Source organism: Thunnus albacares, chromosome 9 (genome assembly GCF_914725855.1).
Source record: "Thunnus albacares chromosome 9, fThuAlb1.1, whole genome shotgun sequence".
NCBI lineage: Eukaryota > Metazoa > Chordata > Actinopteri > Scombriformes > Scombridae > Thunnus > Thunnus albacares.
Genome location: NC_058114.1, coordinates 619436 through 639404, shown reverse-complemented (window position 1 = coordinate 639404; position 19969 = coordinate 619436). Strand labels below are relative to the sequence as shown.

Genomic DNA, 19969 nt, shown 5'->3' with positions numbered 1-19969 from the left:
GCATATTGAACCTGAAGAGGAAAAAAAAGATTTTTAATAAATCTTACAGGTTGAATGTGACATTTAAAGGAATTTTGAAAAATTTCCAAATAATGTCAACTCAATTTCAACTCATAAAACTGTCTCAATACTAGAAACTTTTTCTGTTGTGGGATGTAATCATATTTCTTTACATCTATAATTATATTTTAATTGTAGTTGTAATGTTGTTGTAATATATATATATACACACACACACACACACACACACACACACACACACACATATATGTAGTTCATACCTGTGTACTCAGCAGGTCCCTTGTACACTGTTTATTTTTGTTGATCAAACATTCAATGAAAATATAAATCAAGAGACTTGAACTTCAACCACAATTTAAAAAAGTAAATGAAACTCATATAAACTGTGTTAAAAAAGTTTTAAACAATAAAGTTTTGTTAATTTATTAAGTTTTGTTCATATGTTTTTATTGAACCTGAAACAGATTAGTGAGTCACATTTTTATCACCAAAACACGACTTATTCAATATGAAATATAAAGTTATAATGTTCTACATTACGAAACAGGCACACCAAAAAAAGTACACAGATAAATAATAAATATATATAAGTATATAAAAATGAATGAAGTCAAATAAATTACACAGAAAATAACAAAACACTTTTTTTGTCAGTTGAAAACATTGAAACATCCAAACTCACTGGTGATAACATGCAGCACACGGAGCACATTTCACAGACATAATAAAGTTCATTATTTCAGCTGAAACTGATTGAATGTTCTCTGTTTATATTCTGGATTTTGGACGTGATATTTCTCTGAAGGAACAACAGCTGGCTTGTTTTTGCAGTTAATAAACGAGAGTCTTTCTTCCGCCAGTCTGGTGGATTCAGTGATTTTAGAGCTGCAGGAAAACACTTTCACCCTTCCTGTAACTGGGAATGCTGGTATCAGCAGTGGTAGAAGAAGTACTCAAACTGTTTTATTAAGTAAAACTCTTAATACTTAACAGTAAAAATACTGTAAAAGTCCTGCGTTGAACTTTTTACTGAAAGTGAAAGAGAGGAATCAGCACAATGTATTTACATTTACTTAAAATCTATTCCATTTGGAGCTTTTAGTCATATATAAAGATGGATAGTTTAATGAATAATAATGCATCATATTTTAACTGTTATATTTTGTGAGTGAAATCTGAATCTGATAAATGTAGTTTACAGTGTTTTCCTCTGAAGTAGAAGTACACAGGTGCATATTTTTCAAGTGATCTGGGGCCTTTTTAAGTTTTTTCGGGGTACAATGAGTTAGAATAGTAACATGATTCAATATTTTTCATATCTAAACATGATTCGTGGCCTGCAGGCAGTTGCCTACATAAGAAATGATAAAGTCCGCCTCGGCCTGTGAGCACCTGAACGCAGCACGGCAGGTCAGCCAACATGGCGGCGCCCCTTCCCGGCATGTTGCCCGGCAGATGCGCCTTCTTTGTGGAGAAAAAGAAACGTTTCTGTAAAATGATCGTCGGAAAGGGGAAAACTTTCTGCGGAGAACACGCGACCATGGTGAGTTCACGGACACTAATGACAGACCGAGAGGAGGAGACTGATGGCAGCTGAAGATCGATCCTTCTGATCAGAACTCTGATCAATAAACTCAGTTCTTCAGATCTTCAGCCTCATCTGTTAGAAACACATTTTATAAAGTTTTAACCTGCAGCTGTTTGCAGTGACAAAACATTCACAGACTTTGTTTATTAGTACAGTTTTTCCACTTTTATCAATGTTTTGACTCAGAGAGCTTTACAGATGAAAATATATGTTCAGACGGTGGCAAATTAAAGGAAAAACCTGAATAAATGAGAGTAGAAGATGTTTCCACACAGCTGCGCTGCTCCAGTAATGAAGTCATGAACATCCAGTGATGCTCTGTGACTTGTATAAACATCCAGCTGATTCTGATCTGGTATCGAGGTGACGAGAGGAAAAGATGTGAGCGGCTGAACGAGGGTTGATTGTTGGGGCGGACGGCAGCAGCTTCAGTCACAAAGACGCTCAGCTGGCTCGTCTGTCAATAAAAACAGTGACTGAAGTGACGTCTGCGTTTAGATCTGCGGGAAAGACGTCAGTAAACAGGGTCATGTGATGACGTGTGATATGTGACTGAGAGCGTCGATGCAGGACGTGATCAGACTGTCAGCTAGAATATATTTACATAGAGAGATATTATAGTATCATTACAAAGATGAATATACAAGACCCGTCCAGGTTCTGGTCTGCAGAGACGTGGAACACACTGATATGATCAGATGAGTTCTTCACCTGATTCGCCACCAAGAGAACTGGTCCAGGTCTGAATGCTGGACCCCTACAGTGAGGGGGTCTGGTCCAGGTCTGAATGCTGGACCCCTACAGTGAGGGGGTCTGGTCCAGGTCTGAATGCTGGACCCCTGCAGTGAGGGGGTCTGGGGGCTCTGTTATGCTGGCATGGTTTGGGTCCACTTGTGCCCTTAGAGGGAAGGGTCACTGCTAATCAATACAAAGTAGTTGTGAGTGATCAGCTTTATCCTATGATGAAACACGTCTATCCTGATGGGAGTGGTCTCTTCCAGGATGGCAATGAATGATTTGATGAGGATTAAATGATGAAAGGAAATACACACACACACACACACACACACACACACACACACACACACACACACACACATATATATATATATATATATATTATTTGATATGATTCAAAGTTAAAGTGAAGTAAAGTTATTTCCAACATGGTCCCCAGATGTTAATCGATAAATAATATACTTCATCGGAACTATAACAGTCACCACATGCCCAAGTGGTTCTGCTGCCACCTGCTGGTTCAGCAGCGCTGCAGACGGATCAGAACACTTCACACCATCAACATTTGCACATTTCTGGTCAATATTTTGTACTTTTCATCTCGTTCTCTTCAATTCAAATTCTAAACCTGTAGCAGCTCTTCTCACGTAGAATATACTTTACATATTTTTATTATGAATTTCGTTTAGCCTACTGAATTTTGTGTGTATTTTGACTGTAATGCATCACAACACTGAGGAAAATTCCTTGTGTGTGCAAACCTACTTGTCAATAAACCTGATTCTGAGTCATTTATATTCAGACTTCCTCCACAAACACACTTAGATCTTCTCATTCTACAGTTATCACTGTAGAATGAAGAATTATTCAAAACAAGTTTGGTCTCACTTACAAAATAATGCAGAATACAGCTGCTGGCTGCTTAAAGTCCAGACGTGTGATGTAGAAATTTGAAGCCTGCGGTGAACAAACACTGAGATGAACTTTACTGTGAAGCAGGAAACGTCTGGTGTCCAGCAGGAAAACTTTACAAACCAACAACATCTACAGATCCACAGATTCTGGGTTTTTAATGAGGGAAAAGGAGGAGATGATGTTAAAAGATGTTTTTAATGAGGTAACTGAACTTTCTTTGTAGAAAAACATATCAGACACACATTATTGTTCCAAGCAGAGTATTTATTTCTTCATAAATGACTGCAGAGAATCTTTAACTGTTACTCGAGTCTCATCAGAGATCATCATAAGCTCTGAGGATCAGTTCTCCAGGTTCTCCAGGTTCTCCAGGTTCTCTGACGCAGCAGCAGACTGAGAGTTTCAAACTCTCGGTACAGAAATGGTTGATGGGAAGTCAATCATAAGTTTTCTTTACTTGTTGTATAATTCTTCTGTGTTTGTCTTTGTTTGTTTGTGTGTTGTGTTGTTTTAACCGTTCTTGCCTGACTTCGATATCAGCCATCTTACCACCATCTTACCACCATCTTACCACCATCTTACCACCATCTTACCACCATCTTACTGCCATCTTACCACCATCTTACCACCATCTTACCACCATCTTACCACCATTTTACCACCATCTTACCGCCATCTTACTACCATCTTACCACCATCTTACCGCCATCTTACTGTCATCTTACCACCATCTTACCACCATCTTACCGCCATCTTACTGTCATCTTACCACCATCTTACCACCATCTTACCACCATCTTACCACCATCTTACCGCCATCTTACTGTCATCTTACCACCATCTTACCACCATCTTACCACCATCTTACCACCATCTTACTGTCATCTTACTGTCATCTTACCACCATCTTACCACCATCTTACCGCCATCTTACTGTCATCTTACCACCATCTTACCACCATCTTACCACCATCTTACCGCCATCTTACTGTCATCTTACCACCATCTTACCACCATCTTACCACCATCTTACCGCCATCTTACTGTCATCTTACCACCATCTTACCACCATCTTACCACCATCTTACCACCATCTTACCGCCATCTTACTGTCATCTTACCACCATCTTACCACCATCTTACCGTCATCTTACCACCATCTTACCACCATCTTACCACCATCTTACCACCATCTTACCACCATCTTACCACCATCTTACCTCCATTTTACTGCTATCTTGATGTTGATTAGTCGATCAACAGAAGATTAATCAGCTATTTTAATATTTTAATAATCAAAGCTTTTGGTTTTGGCTGAAACTAAACAAGACATTTGAAGACATTTTTCACTGTTTTCTGACATTTTATAGACAAAACAATTAACTGATCAATAATCTGCAGATGAATTGATGATGAAAATGATCATTAGTTGCAGCTGTAGTTATTTATTAGAAGTTATTACTCTGACACTGGTGACAGTATTGATTACTGTGACATCACATCCTGTAGGTAAAGTCTGCGAGTCTGTTATAAACCTTCTGTTAACAACTTCCTGTTTCCTGTTTCAGGAGGAAGGAGGCAGCAGCAGCAGGAGGATCGTCTGTCCGCTCGACCCCAAACAGTGAGTCAACAACCATCAATCACATTATTGATGTCATTGATCATCAGTGGAGTTATTGGTTATCAGTGTTAAATATGAAACTCTCAAAGAATTTTGATGAAGTTTCTCAAAACAAGTTTGTTTTTATTCAATCATTCATTTATAAATCAGAAAACACTGATCTCTGACATGTTAATTAATTATCTTGTTGCTGATCACAGACTGATAACAGACCGATCACTGACTGATCACTGACTCTCTGACCTGTGGTTTGTGTGTCTGTTGTGTGTTTGTGTGTTTTGTTCTTGCAGCACTGTGGATGAAGACAAACTGGACAAACACCTGAAGAAATGTAACTCCAGACAGAAACCAAAACCTGTGAGACAAATCTCCACTTTTACTTTTATATGTCAACACGACAGTTTAAAGATTTAATTTACAGTAAAGTAAGCCGATGAGTCTCTGCTGCAGTTCACTGTGAGTAAACTTCTGCTGTCACAGTGACATCAGACTGCTGCAGTGCATTCTGGATGTTGGAGTTCTGTCAGTGATCACTGACCCTCAGAGCAGAACAGACATGTAATGATTCTTAGTTACTTTAGTCTATAAAGGAACTTTATTGTATATTATTATCATGGATGTTACATTAATGTTTACACATGTACATGTACTGATGCCGTCCTGCACTAAAACATATCACATGTAATCAAAAGCCCACTTACTAGAGCTTTTGACCGTATCCCATGGCCTTCTTCAGCAGATTATTAACCTCGAGTTTACAATATTTTATCACTCATATGTTTTCTGAACATCAACAGCACCTTAATTGATTAGTTGTTTGATCCATAAAATGTCAGAAAATGGTGAAAAATGTGGATCAGTGTTTCCCAAAGACGACGTCCTCAAAATGTCTTGTTTTGTCCACAACTCAAAGATCTTCAGTTTACTGGCATTCATTTAATTTCCCTTTGGCATTAATAAAGTATCCATCCCTCAAATATTCACACTGAAGAAGCTGGAATCAGAGAATTTGGATTTTCTTTCTTTAAAAAAAGGACTCACAAAAAAGTTTTAATAAAGATTCATTTGAATCGCTTCTCTCTTACTGTTAATAAAAAGGTTCGTAGCAGAGCTGCTGTGTTGGTTATAGTTGATTGTATCTAATAAAGTGACAACACAGGTGTGTTTCACCTGCTCTGTGAAATCTGTGAAATAACATGTGTAATAAAGTGTGTTTGTGTTTGTGTGTTTGACCTCCGACAGGTTTATTATGTCGAAAACATAAATGCAGGATCAGCTGATGGAGACGAGACGCTCCAACAGGTAACACCTCCTCTACTGCAGGTAACCATAACAACAATAATCCTGCTGATACTCATACACCTGTGTGTGTGTGTGTGTGTGTGTGTGTGTGTGTCAGGTGTGTCTATGTGAGCGCAGCAGGACACAGTTACAGTCTCTGGTGGACAAATTGAAGACTGCAGCGACAGGTGAGCTGAGAGGCAGGTAAACAGGTAAACTGATTGACCCTTAGAGTCTGATGATGTCACGGTTGTTGTCGCTGACATCATTGTTGTTGTTGTTGTTGTTGTTGTAGGACTGCAGTGTGACGTGGAGGACAGCGTCCTGTCTCACCCCGCCCTCCAGGAGGAACTCAACAACCCAAAGAACGGAGACTCCGCCCTAAAACACCTGAAGCAGCAGGTACACACCTGAACACACAGAAACACACCTGAACACACAGAAACACACCTGAACACACGGAAAACACACCTGAATACACACCTGAACTCACAGAAACACACCTGAACTCACACCTGAACTCACTGAAACACACCTGAACTCACACCTGAACTCACACCTGAACACACAGAAACACACCTGAACTCACACCTGAACTCACAGAAACACACCTGAACTCACAGAAACACACCTGAACTCACAACTGAACACACCTGAACACATAGAAACACACTTGAACACACAGAAACACACCTGAACACATAGAAACGCACCTGAATACACAGAAACGCACCTGAACTCACAGAAACACACCTGAACTCACACCTGAACTCACAGAAACACACCTGAACTCACACCTGAACACACAGAAACACACCTGAACTCACAGAAACACACCTGAACTCACACCTGAACACACCTGAACTCACACCTGAACACATAGAAACACACTTGAACACATAGAAACGCACCTGAATACACAGAAACGCACCTGAACTCACTCCTGAACACACAGAAACACACCTGAACTCACACCTGAACACATAGAAACACACCTGAACACACACAAACGCACCTGGACACACAGAAACACACCTGAATATACAGAAACACACCTGAACTCACAGAAACACACAGAGACACACCTGAACACACATAAACACACCTAAACACATAGAAATGCACCTGAATACACAGAAACACACCTGAATATACAGAAACACACCTGAACACACAGAAACACACCTGAACACATAGAAACGCACCTGGACACACAGAAACACACCTGAATATACAGAAACACACCTGAATATACAGAAACACACCTGAACACACAGAAACACACCTGAACACATAGAAACGCACCTGGACACACAGAAACACACCTGAATATACAGAAACACACCTGAATATACAGAAACACACCTGAACACACAGAAACACACAGAGACACACATGAACACACAGAGACACACCTGAACACACAGAAACACACCTGAACACATAGAAACGCACCTGAATACACAGAAACACACCTGAATATACAGAAACACACCTGAACTCACAGAAACACACCTGAAGACATAGAAACACACCTGAATATACAGAAACACACAGAGACACACTTGAATACACAGAAACGCACCTGAACTCACACCTGAACACACAGAAACGCACCTGAATACACAGAAACGCACCTGAACACACAGAAACGCACCTGGACACACAGAAACACACCTGAACATACAGAAACACACTGAAACACACCTGAATACAATGTCTCACCTGTCAGGTGTCTCCAGTCCTCTATCTTAGGTCACCTGGAGGCGCTGGGGCTGCTGGGAAGGGGGCGGAGCTTTGTGGAGTTCGGAGCAGGTCGAGGGAAACTGTCTCACTGGATCCACGAGGCCCTGAAGACCTCCGAGCACCTGAACACCTGCGACGACTTGCTGCTGCTGCTGGTGGAGCGCTGCAGCACTCGCTTCAAGGTATGAGACAACCTCATATCTCCACACTATCAGAGCAGACAACCTTGTATCTCCACACTAATGGAGCAGCTGTCGACTTGAAGCTGAACATATATACAACAATATTTAGTCGTTTGGTGTTGTTGTGAATGTTCAGTATGACATCATCAGTTAGGGGCAGAGTCAGTTATACAGCAGCAGCATTGGTCGTCCAGCAGATTCATAATATTACAAAAATGGTTTTGTATTGTTTGTTTGTTTGTTTGTTGTTTTCTTTCTGTGTTGGTGTTTACTCTTGTGTTGTGGTTTTTCGGTATTTCTTGTCTTAATTGTAGAGTTTTGTATTGTAACAACATTTAAACTGTTTAGTTCTTCATGTTCAGTCTGTATGAAACGCTGCGTTCTAGGTGGACGGGAAACATCAGGATGCTGGAGTTGAGTTCGAGAGGCTGCAGGTCGACATTCAACATCTGGATTTAAGTAAGAGACAAACATCTGCAGACAGGTGTAGTCAGGTGTGTTCACAGTTTGACTGTCAGCTGACTCTGACCTGTTTCAGGTAAAGTTCCTCAGATCAAACACAAGAAGCTGCCGCTGGTCGGAGTTGGGAAGCATCTATGTGGAGCAGCGACAGGTGAGACTTTGATACATCCGATCAATAACTTTAAATCAATCAATAACTTTATCTCAACATCCTCATTAAGACCATCAGTTACTGTGTTGTTTTTTATTTTCATTTTCATTTGGAACAAGAGTTTGTACAGTTGTACGTTATACAGCATCATGTTCCAGTTTTTAACATTATGAGGCAAGAGAGTGAAACAGAGGAATAAAATAATAATAATAATGATAATAATAATAACAATAATAATAATAACAATAATAATAATAACGGTTTGCTTTCCTCTTTCTCTTCATATTTATGTGCACATAAACCCTTAAAGTCTCACGTCTGTGTGCTCGTCTACCCAAATCTGCATGTAAACATCTATTCAAAGAAAAAGGAAAAAGATAAATAATATTAAGGCTAAAGAACAGTAGGAGGAAGAAAGAGAACAAAACAAAGATAAATAAGAACAAATAAATAATAAATAGAGGGCTCGCTGCCGTATAAAGAATAAAGTAATAAATCAGAGCAGCTTCACAACTAAACGTCCTTCTGTTAGTTCAGTGTTTTAATATTTTCTGTATTATAATCAAAGATATTAAGAATCTGTTATTCGCCTGTTTAAACGGATCAATCAGAACTTTTCTTTTAATAAATGATTAATAAAGTTTGAACATGAAGTCAGCTGATCTGTTTGTGTCCTCAGATCTTGCTCTGCGCTGTTTGTTAGAAACACCAGAACCCAGAGAGACTGAACCGCCTCCCAAACGCCTCAAACCCTCAGAAGAGCATTCAGGTCTGGATCCCGGTCCGGTTCAGGGTCCTGGTCCGGTTCAGGGCGTGGCGGTGGCTCTCTGCTGTCACCACCGCTGTGAGTGGCGTCACTACGTGGGTCAGCAGTTCTTCCTGCAGCGAGGACTCGGAGCTGCAGAGTTCTCAGCTTTCTGTCGGATGTCCAGCTGGGCAACATGTGGCCTCAGACCGACCAATCAGGACCGTCCGCCCGGGGATCCGACCAATCAGAGGGGAGACGACGAAGAGCATGAACCAACAGAGGAGACGGACGCAGTGAACGGGTAAATGTTTGACCTAGAACTGCAACGATTAATCGATCAACAGAAAACTAATCACCAACTATTTTCTATTGTATGTTCTATTTTAGGTGACGTGTTCATATTTCTCGTTTATTCCAAACAAAGATTTTTAGTTGCCGACTATTTTGTCATTTTTAAGAATAAATGAAAAATGTTCTGATTCAGCTTCTTAAATGTGAATATTTTCTGGTTTCTTTAGTCTCTGTGACAATAAACTGAAGATCTTTGACATTTGAATTCATCTAAAAATAAAAAACTAGCATCATGTGCTCAGCAGGATATTTGGACAGTTTTTCCTCTCAGACAGACGATGCTGCATCTTCTGCAGTTGAAGTGAAAACATAAAACGTGACCCGTCGTATATCTGACGGTGTCTCTGATGTAACGTCTCGTCCTCTCTGCAGGTTTCTGTCAGCAGACGAACGTCAGCAGGTCGGTCGTCTCTGTAAACTTCTGATTGACTGCGGCAGACTTCACTTCCTGCAGAATAAAGGATTCAACGGCAAACTGACGCGCTACATCAGCAGTGACATCACTCTGGAGAACGTCCTGCTGACCGCCGTCCCCGCCCCCGCCTCCACATCTGTCTCCTCCTGAAGGACGGACTGCAGATCTTCACCGTCTCCACAGACGAAACAGAAATCAAACTGCTTTTTTCTTTTTAAGTAAAAGTCTTTTTATTTGGTTCATTTAAGATGAAAATCATCAGACTGATGTTAAAATGTTGTGTAAAGTTTGTATTAAAGCATCTTCAGTTTCTTATCTAAACAGTGTTCAGTGTCTCTGTTGATTGGCTCCATTTATAATGTTTTTCAAAGTGAAAGTGTTCAAACTTCAAACAGCACACTGATCCTGTTCAGTCTGTAAGATATGATGATGATGATGATGATGATGATGATGATGATGATGTGCTATAATGTCAGCTATCAGACTAAATGTTCTGGATGTGTGATGCTGCAGATGATCTGAGGATCTGTTCACAGTCTGTTTATTAAGTTTTCAAGCAAGAGTCAATACACACGTCGTGACTTCTGCTTTAAAAAAGTTCTTCTGTTCTTCACTGAGTTTAAAAACCTGCAGTTGAGCTCTGAGAGGAAAAAGCCCAGAAGAAGAAATGAAGATTATTTTACTCTGTCGGTGCGTCGCTTGGCTCTGAAACGTTCAAAACAAAAACACGTCAGAAAATCAGTTTCTGAAGGAATAAATACAACTTAAAGTTTGTTTTTTAGTAAGAATCAAGCAGGATCGAATCCTACAGGGATGATGATGATGATGATGATGATGGTTATTTATTAGTAGTCGTAGTGTTACATGGACGTTATTGTAATATTAATCCAAAGCCTCAAACAGCTGAATGTAAAAATGACGTATTTGAGTGATATTATATTCTAAACTCAAGCTCCACTTACTAGCATTTTGCTGAGGTTTCAACCATATCCCACTGCCTTCTTCAGTAGATGTAACTTATTTATCATCATGTGACCCGAGAGCAGAACATCAGTCACATGATAACAGTTTGTACATGAGGAGACGTCACCCCTCGTTTCCAACCAGCTGTTGATCATGTGACAAAAGTTTGATACGCTGACTTCCGTTCACTGAAGAAAGCTGTGAGATTTGGCTGAAAGCTCTGGCTGGAAAATGTAAATAACATTTACAGACAATATATTAAAATATAGATATAAGATATATATAGATATAATAGATTTTTGGGTGGTATTTGAACTTAAACTGCTGTGTCTCAGCAGGTTGATCAGATCGTCCAGTAATCACAGGGTTGGTGGTTCGATGCCCGGCTCTTCCTGTCCACATGTCCTAGTGTCCTTGAGCAAGACACTGAACTGAACCTTTGATTGCTCCTGATGGTCAGATCAGCACCTTGTAAATGCTTTGTATAAAAGAGCTTTATATAAATCTAAATAAATGAAGTCCTGACTCTCAGTTTATCTGGCAGACAAGACTGAACGTAGATTCACAGCTGAAGAAGAAAACACTGAGACAGTTCTGGTTGAGTTTTTTAGTTGCAGTTGAATTACTTTGGTTAAGTTTAGCGCTAAGATTCAGTACAGAAGTTTCATAGTAAAAAGAAGTGAAGTCAGGCTCATGCTGAGTGTAAACATGTAAAATAGTCCAGTAGTTGTTATAAAGTGAACAGCTGACGTGTATTAAAACATGTTTAGTACCATCAGCATGAAGTGTTGATACTAACGGTTAACACAGTGCACGTTGAGCACAGCGTACGCTCTCTTTCTGGCCTCCTGGATGTACATCTGCATGAACTCTCTTCCAAACATCTCTCTGTCATCTTCTTCATCTTCTTCTTCTTCTTCATCATTTTCATCCTTCTCAGCCTTCGTCTTCCTGACCGGCAGCGTCACATCCAGAGTCAGAGGATTGTCCCGAAAATTCACAAACCTGCTCCAAGAAAGACAGAAAGGAGTCCTGACTGAGCAGAAAAAATAATGTTTTTATACTGTTTGAACTGTTCTGACACAAAGCTGCACAATATTACAAATATGAATAATATTATTGGCTGTTTGTTTCACTCAGTGAACTGATATTTAAACTAACATTAACCAGACTTTAACCTGAAAGACTAACCTGAGGTTGGACAGACTGGCCTGAGGTTGAACAGACTGACTTGAGGTGTGACAGACTGGCCTGATGTTGGACAGACTGACCTGAGGTTGGACAGACTGACCTGAGGTTGGACAGACTGGCCTGATGCTGGACAGAGTGGCCTGAGGTTGGACAGAGTGGCCTGAGGTTGGACAGACTGACCTGAGGTTGGATAGACTGACCTGAGGTTGGAGAGGTTGGACAGACTGGCCTGAGGTTGGACAGACTGACTTGAGGTGGGACCGACTGACCTGAGGTTGGACAGACTGACCTGAGGTTGGGCAGACTGACCTGAAGTTGGACAGACTGGCCTGAGGTTGGACAGACTGACTTGAGGTGTGACAGACTGGCCTGATGTTGGACAGACTGACCTGATGTTGGACAGACTGACCTGATGTTGGACAGACTGACCTGAGGTGGGACAGACTGACCTGATGTTGGACAGACCGACCTGAGGTGTGACAGACTGGCCTGATGTTGGACAGACTGGCCTGATGTTGGACAGACTGACCTGGGGTTGGACAGACTGACCTGATGTTGGACAGACTGACTTGAGGTGGGACAGACTGACCTGAGGTTGGACAGACTGACCTGATGTTGGACAGACTGACCTGAGGTGGGACAGACTGACCTGATGTTGGACAGACTGACCTGATGTTGGACAGACTGGCCTGATGTTGGACAGACTGACCTGGGGTTGGACAGACTGACCTGATGTTGGACAGACTGACCTGAGGTGGGACAGACTGACCTGATGTTGGACAGACTGGCCTGATGTTGGACAGACTGGCCAGGGGTTGGACAGACTGACCTGATGTTGGACAGACTGACATGATGTTAGACAGACTGACCTGGGGTTGGACAGACTGACCTGATGTTGGACAGACTGACCTGAGGTGGGACCGACTGACCTGAGGTTGGACAGACTGACCTGAGGTTGGGCAGACTGGCCTGATATCAGACAGACTGACCCGAGGTTGGACAGACTGACCTAAGGTTGGACATGTCCTCCATCAGCGAGGGGATGTCTCTCAGTCTGTTGTTGCTGAGGACGAGCGTGTCCAGACTCGGCATCCTGCTGATGTTTTCTGGGAGTTTCTCCAGCTCGTTCCTGTGCAGCCACAGAGTGTGAAGCTTCTCCATCCTGAAGACACAAACATCTCGCTGTTGATTGGTTGATGGCAAGAAGGAGGGCGGGATACAACAATGTTTCAGTCCTTCACCTACCTGTGGATGTCTTCAGGTAAGTTCTGCAGTCGGTTTCCTCCCATGTCAAGCCACTCGAGCGCCGGCAGGTCGACCACGCAGTCCGGCATGCAGGTGAAGTCGTTCATGGACAGATCCAGGCGCTGCAGCCGACTGAGGTTCCTGAACTGAAGGACAGGAAACAGACCTCAGTGAGCTGGATCAGAGACTATTCCTGTGTCCAGGTGTAGAGGACCTGGTCTGGAAGCTGTCTGATGTGCTGCTAAATACCTGAACAGAAATCTGGTTTAGATCTGCGTTTATTCAGAAAATGGTTTAAACGCTGGTTTGTAGCTGGTTTATGTTTGTATTTATTTGTGGTTTGGAAGCTCTGAGATCAGTTCACACCTGGTTTGAAGGTTGATGCAGGTTTGTTGTTATATGTGGTTTGGATATAACTGTATAGCAGCATTTTGTACCTGGTTTGTGTGAAGGAATTTTCATATATAGGATTATGAAAATTAAACAGACAGAGAAAAGGCAGACAGCTGTTGTTTCTTGGGTCATATTGTACCCCAGAGTCTCTACAAGGCTGCTGCCAGAGAGGCAGGTTCAGGTATGTCAAAGGTTCTGCATGTTGTGACTTGAACCAAGGTCTGTTAGTCAGGAATCCTTATCTGGAGGGACGAGAGGTTTAACTAAACATGCAGACGACTCCCCTTCAGACTCTATGTGTATTTTACTGGATCTACACCAGTAATTTGAATTGTAACTGCTGGTCAATCAAGTTTGTGTTTGTTGATAAATCTTTTTGCATAAGACATCCATATCTCCTGGAGTTACTGAATGGACAGTTTGGAAGCTGATAAAGGTTTTGGGTTCATACTTGCTGGGACGCTGATTTGTGTTCACAATGGTTTTGAAAGCTGCCAGTGGTTTCAATTCATACTTGAAGCTACTTCAGGTCTGTGTTCATATCTTATTAGAGATCTGGTTCAGGTCTTAGTTTAGACCTGGTCAGGAAACTGTCCGAAGTGTCAGTTCACACCTGGTTTGAAGGCTGATGTAGGTTTGTTGTCACACATGGTTTGGAAGCAGAACAGTAACTGTTAAACCTGGATGGGAAGCTGGTTTAGGTTTGTACTTAGTCAGAAAGTGGATTCTGGTCACGTGGCCATTAAAGTATTCAGTCCTGGTTTGGTTTTCATTAACACCTGATGAGGAAGGAGGTTTAGGTTTGTGTTCACACCTGGTCTGGAAACTGCATCAGGTAGTGTTCTTTCTATCTGCTCAGGGAGCTGGTTCAGGTTTCTGTTGGTACCTTATTGGGAAGCTGGTTTGGGTTTGTACCTGGTGTGGAAGCTGGTTCAGGTCCCTGTTCATGGCCAGCTCCAGCCTCTCCAGACTCTCACAGCAGCTCAGCTCTTCAGGAACAAACCGGACTCTGTTGTAGCTGAGCAGCAGCTCTCTGAGCCGGGTCAGCTTCCCTGAGACCAGAACCAGGACAGCAGGAGACTCAACACACCGAGACACAACTGCACTGCCAACTAAACCCGGTTCTATCTACCCCCTCAGATCTGTGAGGGGGGGTACTGACCAATCTGTTTGGGGATCTCAGTGACCCCGTTCCGGGACAGATCCAGAACCAAGAGGTTCTGGAAGTTGGAGATGAAGTGAGGGATCTTCTGTAGTCCGGTTCGGTGGATCTGCCACTCCTGGACCTGATTGAACTGGATCAGACAGCCCGGCAGCGTCTGCGGGACAGAGAGGGGGGGGGCAGTTATTAGTTTGAATGTTTAACTTTTTTGGCCCTCATGAAATGTTTCGGGGGCATTTTGGATCATTTCCAGGGCGATGTGTGGCGAGCACCAGACTTCCTGGAGAGGCTGTTAGCTGGACGTTTGCCCAGTTTATTTCTCTGATAACTTAAGATCCAGATGTCCAATGACTAAAATCCTTCTTCCGGCTAAAAGATAAAGTTAAAAATGACCTAAATTTATCACAAAAATGTGGTTCAAAACATAAAAAAATAAAGGTAAATTTTTAACAGTTTGTGTGGAACAACCACAACGCCGATGTATTATCTTGTATGTGTGTAAGTTACTCTTTGGTAGACGCCATTGTAGCGGACAAACACAGCGCTGCCGTATGCATCTTGTGTGTGTTTACTCTTTGGTAGAGGAGGTATGACGCCTTTGACAGTCTGTTACTTTGATTAAATTACAGATTTCTCTGGGTTTGAAAATTGTTGGAAACATTTGGGATAATGTAAGTACACAACTCAACAATATATATAACATAGGTCTAGTTGTTTTTAGACATTTTAATGTGGAATAATTACATATTATACCTTTAATGTAGATTTTATTTTCAAAAAATAAAAATAATAAACACAACGTTACTTAACAACGTCAGTTCAACATCTCAGCAACATAGCTGATTGTCTGCATGTTATGTACATCACTCTGGGGCAGGTTGCCAGGTCAGATCTATCTTGCATGCAAATTACACGAATAATATTGTGGGGGGGATTATGTGTTTCATCTTCTGTCCTGGGAGCAGCAGTCTGTCTGTTTCAGAGCGTTTCATCTCTTGGTGGTCGGCTGTGACCACTGAGTGTCTCCTACAGTAACCAAGGTCAGGTGGAGATATGCTGACTGGTCTCCTCTTAGAATGGACAGCATGTGACCTGTGTACAGACTACGTGACTTCAATTAACTTTAGTCAGCATAGTGTCTCGTTTATAGTTCAATAACCAATAGATGCATAGATGAGTAGAGAATAACCTTTTTTGGAGGCAGTGAGGGAAAGGATCTGGTGAAGGGTTTAAATACGGTGTTTGACTTGGACTGAAACTCTGTTCTCCTCCATCGAGCTTCAATAAATGTTCCTGTGTCTCCTGATGAGGTCTTCACTTTGGGTTAACCAGCTCTATGTCACAAATATCTATCAATAATAATCCATTATTTAAATGAAATTATTTATTTATACAAAAATCCTACCAAAGTCCAGATCAGCACACACATACACGCAACGTGCAGCACAATAAACACACACTAATATAACTTTATAGATATGACTATATGTTTGGAACATAGACTGTAAAAAATATGGACGTAGTCACCATGACGTCACCCATTGGTTTGTGAACTGTTGTTTTGAAACTTCAAATTTAGCGATTTGATCATCACCATCTTGGATTTAACTGTCGCCATGTTAGATTTTTGGAGCCAGAAGTGACCATATTTGGACGAGAAGGTTGAGTTGACCATAGCTCTAGCTGCTAGCCTGGTTAGCACAGTGCATTTACAGTCTATGGTTAAAAGTGATAATGCTAATGCTAATGCTAATGCTAATTACCGTTAGCAAAAAGCCAAAAATCATTAAAACAAACTACTCAACAGAAAAACTGAACATACGACTCCTTAGAGGATCTTTTATCACAACCAAACGCTGAACAAGACTTTTTTAGGTGAAAAAACGTTACAATTAACTTTCATGAACTGAAAACACACTGTGAAATAGCAGCAGCTACACCTATACTCTGGGGTTACGCTATGGTTACGTTACGTAATCAACGTTGTCGCCATGGTAGCGACTTCTCAATCGCAACATAGCCACACCCTAAGGCATATTCTGCTTTATCGTCTATTTTACTCTAAATGGGGCCATAATTTATTAAATGAACATCATGCTGTATTGAAGAAGACTTGAAACTAGTGATCGAGACCATAAACTCATTAGGAAAGTGTTTACTGAGGCAATAAATCAAGTGAGCAGTAGGGTCATTTTCTCATAGACTTCTATACAATCGGACTTCTTTTTGCAGCCAGTGGAGTCGCCCCCTGCTGGCCGTTAGAGAAAATGCAGGTTTAAGGCACTTCTGCATTGGCTTCACTTTTCAGGCTGTAGGCTATCCGCTTGGTTTGGAAATGACAGTAATACTGCTGGACTGTAAAAGCAGTGTTTATGGCATATTTTGAGTTTCTAACATACTTTCATTTCCAGCTAATGGTGACTCAGCTGGAAGTGTGACGGGTTTGAATTTAAAAAATGCTTTAACTTGTTTAACCGTTCCAACTTCAGCCTCCATCTTTAATGTGACATTAATGTCCGGCCCTGCTACGCTGTACTTCCTGTGTGGAGGACGTTACCTTCCACTCCTCCTGTTGGATGCGAAGGACGAGGCGTCCGTCTTCTGTCTGCAGCTTCTCTTTCAGTCGAGCCAGAACCGCCCGGTCCTCCCAAGCACCAACACTCAGTCTGAACCAGAACCACACACATGAACCACATTTCTCAACCCTGAGCTCATATGACTGTAGAAAACTAAGGAACTACTTTAGGTGATTAAATCATCTTTCAAATTATTCTGATGTCATGAGTTTCATAGTAAAAAATAATGAGACTATCCAGCTGATATTCGTCTATGTGTTTGTTTCTTTCTAAAAATGACCAGCAGGAGGCGCCAGAGTCTCAAACACAGACACTTTAACCTCACCTGACTCCAGCAGGTAACCAACCTGAGCCACAGCTGCACACAGGAGATACAACACAAACAGTTTGAGAACTGCTGGTTTAATCTATAACTATTTCTTGTATTTTATAAGCTTATTACATAATATTTAATCTGAAAAGTAACTAAAGCTGTCAAATAAATGTAGTGGAGTAGAAAGTACAATATTTCCCTCTGAAATGTAGAAAGTAGCATCACATGGAAATACTCAAGTAAAGTACAAATACCTCAACATTGCACTTAAGTACAGTAGTTGAGTAAATGTACTTAGTTTCTCTCCGCCTCTGCTGCGTAAAAACAGCTGTGTGAGGAGGCGGAGTCTGACCTTCCTCTCGGCGTCCTCCTCGTCTGCTCCACTTCCTCCTTGCTCTTCCTGATCCTCGTCTCCCACAGAGCTTTGATGGAGCTGACCGAGCCGCACACAGCAACGCCCGCCATGATGACCACTTCCTGTCAGCCTTGTGATGTCACAGCGCACAGGAGGACAGGCAGGATGACCTCTGACCTCTGACCTGCAGCCTCTTCCTCCCCCTGGTCATCCTGTTTCATTATTAACCAACGAGTCAATCCTCAAAACTTCATTTCTCTCAGTTAGAAAAACATTGATGTTAACGGACAATTAAGGTAAAATAATATAAACATTAATAATTAATATTAATAATAATATAAATATTAAAACAAAAAACAAGTAAAACAGAAAAATGAAACTAATTTTTTAAAGTTAATACAGAACAGAAAAATAAACACATTTTTGATAAATAAATAAAATAAAAGTGTTTAGTAAAAACATAACATTACTGTTATATTAAAATAAATAAAACAAAGAACAAAGAAAACTAAATAAATTATAATAAAAAATAAAAATAGTAAAGTATAGTATAAAATAGTATTGTGTTTTTATTTCAGTTTTTACAGAAGAAGATGATCCTTATATGTAGAATAAGGTCATTTATGTTCTGAAATAAACATTTAATAAATGATTTTGTGATAATCAAGGCTGCAACTAACGATTGTTTCCATTATTGATTAATCTGTCGATTATTTTCTCAATCAATTGATTAGTTGTTTGGACTATAAAATGTCAGAAAATGGTGAAAATATTGAAAACGTCCTTAAATGTCTTAAGATATTTAGTTTACTGTCATGAAGACACCAGAAATATTCACATTTAAGAAGCTGGAATCAGAGAATTTAGACTTTATTTCTTAAAAAATGACTCAAAACTATTAATTTATTATCAATATAGTTGGTTATTGAGCTCTAATGACAATATTGAAAAGTTAATTTTAAAGTGTAAATGTAACTAAGAAACCTGAAACTGAAAACATGTCCTGATATTATTAAAATAAAACTTTTTCAGTTTTATTTTATCTTGAAACTTTCTTCATTGATACTGTAGCAGATATGAGTTTAAATAGATTTATTCTTATGAACGTACGCTCACATTCCTCTCATGTATTTCTGATCACGGTTACGCTTCAGTCTGAAGATCAACAACAGCTGAACACACAAACTGTCTGCTGTCATATACATATATGTAGTACGGCTGTAGTATTTCTGTAGTATTGCAGTAGTATACAGTCGTAGTATTCATGCTGTTAGTAGTACTGCAGGGTGGCAGTTCTCACCTTGTGGGAGCACAGCAGCCGTCCTCCATGCTGCGTCTCTTCACAGGAAATCAGATCTGCTGGATAATTTTAGCCTCCAGGTCACATGACCCTCAGCCACACATGACCTCACTCTATTGGTCTGTTTCATATCTGACTGTTAGAAAAGTGTCTGAAAACTTTAATAAAGCGTAAAATATTTAAAGTATTTTGAATAAAAGTCCTTGACAGTCTGTCACATTCTGCTGCTCACTGATGATTTAAAAGAAAACA

At 40.8% G+C, this 19969-nt stretch overlaps 2 protein-coding genes and 1 long non-coding RNA gene across 3 annotated transcripts; 1 reads left to right on the top strand and 2 right to left on the bottom strand.

Moving 5' to 3' along the window:
• Window positions 1-1392: 1392 nt before the first annotated feature.
• trmt13 (tRNA methyltransferase 13 homolog) lies at window positions 1393-10800 on the top strand. Its single transcript, XM_044361092.1, has 11 exons — window positions 1393-1564; window positions 4831-4883; window positions 5174-5240; window positions 6126-6185; window positions 6283-6352; window positions 6460-6566; window positions 7907-8092; window positions 8479-8551; window positions 8631-8705; window positions 9385-9754; window positions 10177-10800. The coding sequence occupies exons 1-11, from the start codon at window positions 1442-1444 to the stop codon at window positions 10367-10369; spliced, it is 1377 nt and encodes a 458-aa protein (XP_044217027.1). The 5' UTR covers window positions 1393-1441; the 3' UTR covers window positions 10370-10800.
• On the bottom strand, window positions 1502-2213 carry LOC122988638. Its single transcript, XR_006404848.1, has 2 exons — window positions 1850-2213; window positions 1502-1681 (listed from the first exon to the last, which is right to left on the bottom strand). It is a non-coding gene; the product is annotated as an uncharacterized LOC122988638 (long non-coding RNA).
• lrrc39 (leucine rich repeat containing 39) lies at window positions 10597-19820 on the bottom strand. Its single transcript, XM_044361093.1, has 9 exons — window positions 19718-19820; window positions 18415-18629; window positions 17731-17839; window positions 15174-15330; window positions 14927-15063; window positions 13619-13764; window positions 13383-13535; window positions 11982-12187; window positions 10597-10924 (listed from the first exon to the last, which is right to left on the bottom strand). The coding sequence occupies exons 2-9, from the start codon at window positions 18525-18527 to the stop codon at window positions 10899-10901; spliced, it is 1047 nt and encodes a 348-aa protein (XP_044217028.1). The 5' UTR covers window positions 18528-18629; window positions 19718-19820; the 3' UTR covers window positions 10597-10898.
• Window positions 19821-19969: the final 149 nt, after the last annotated feature.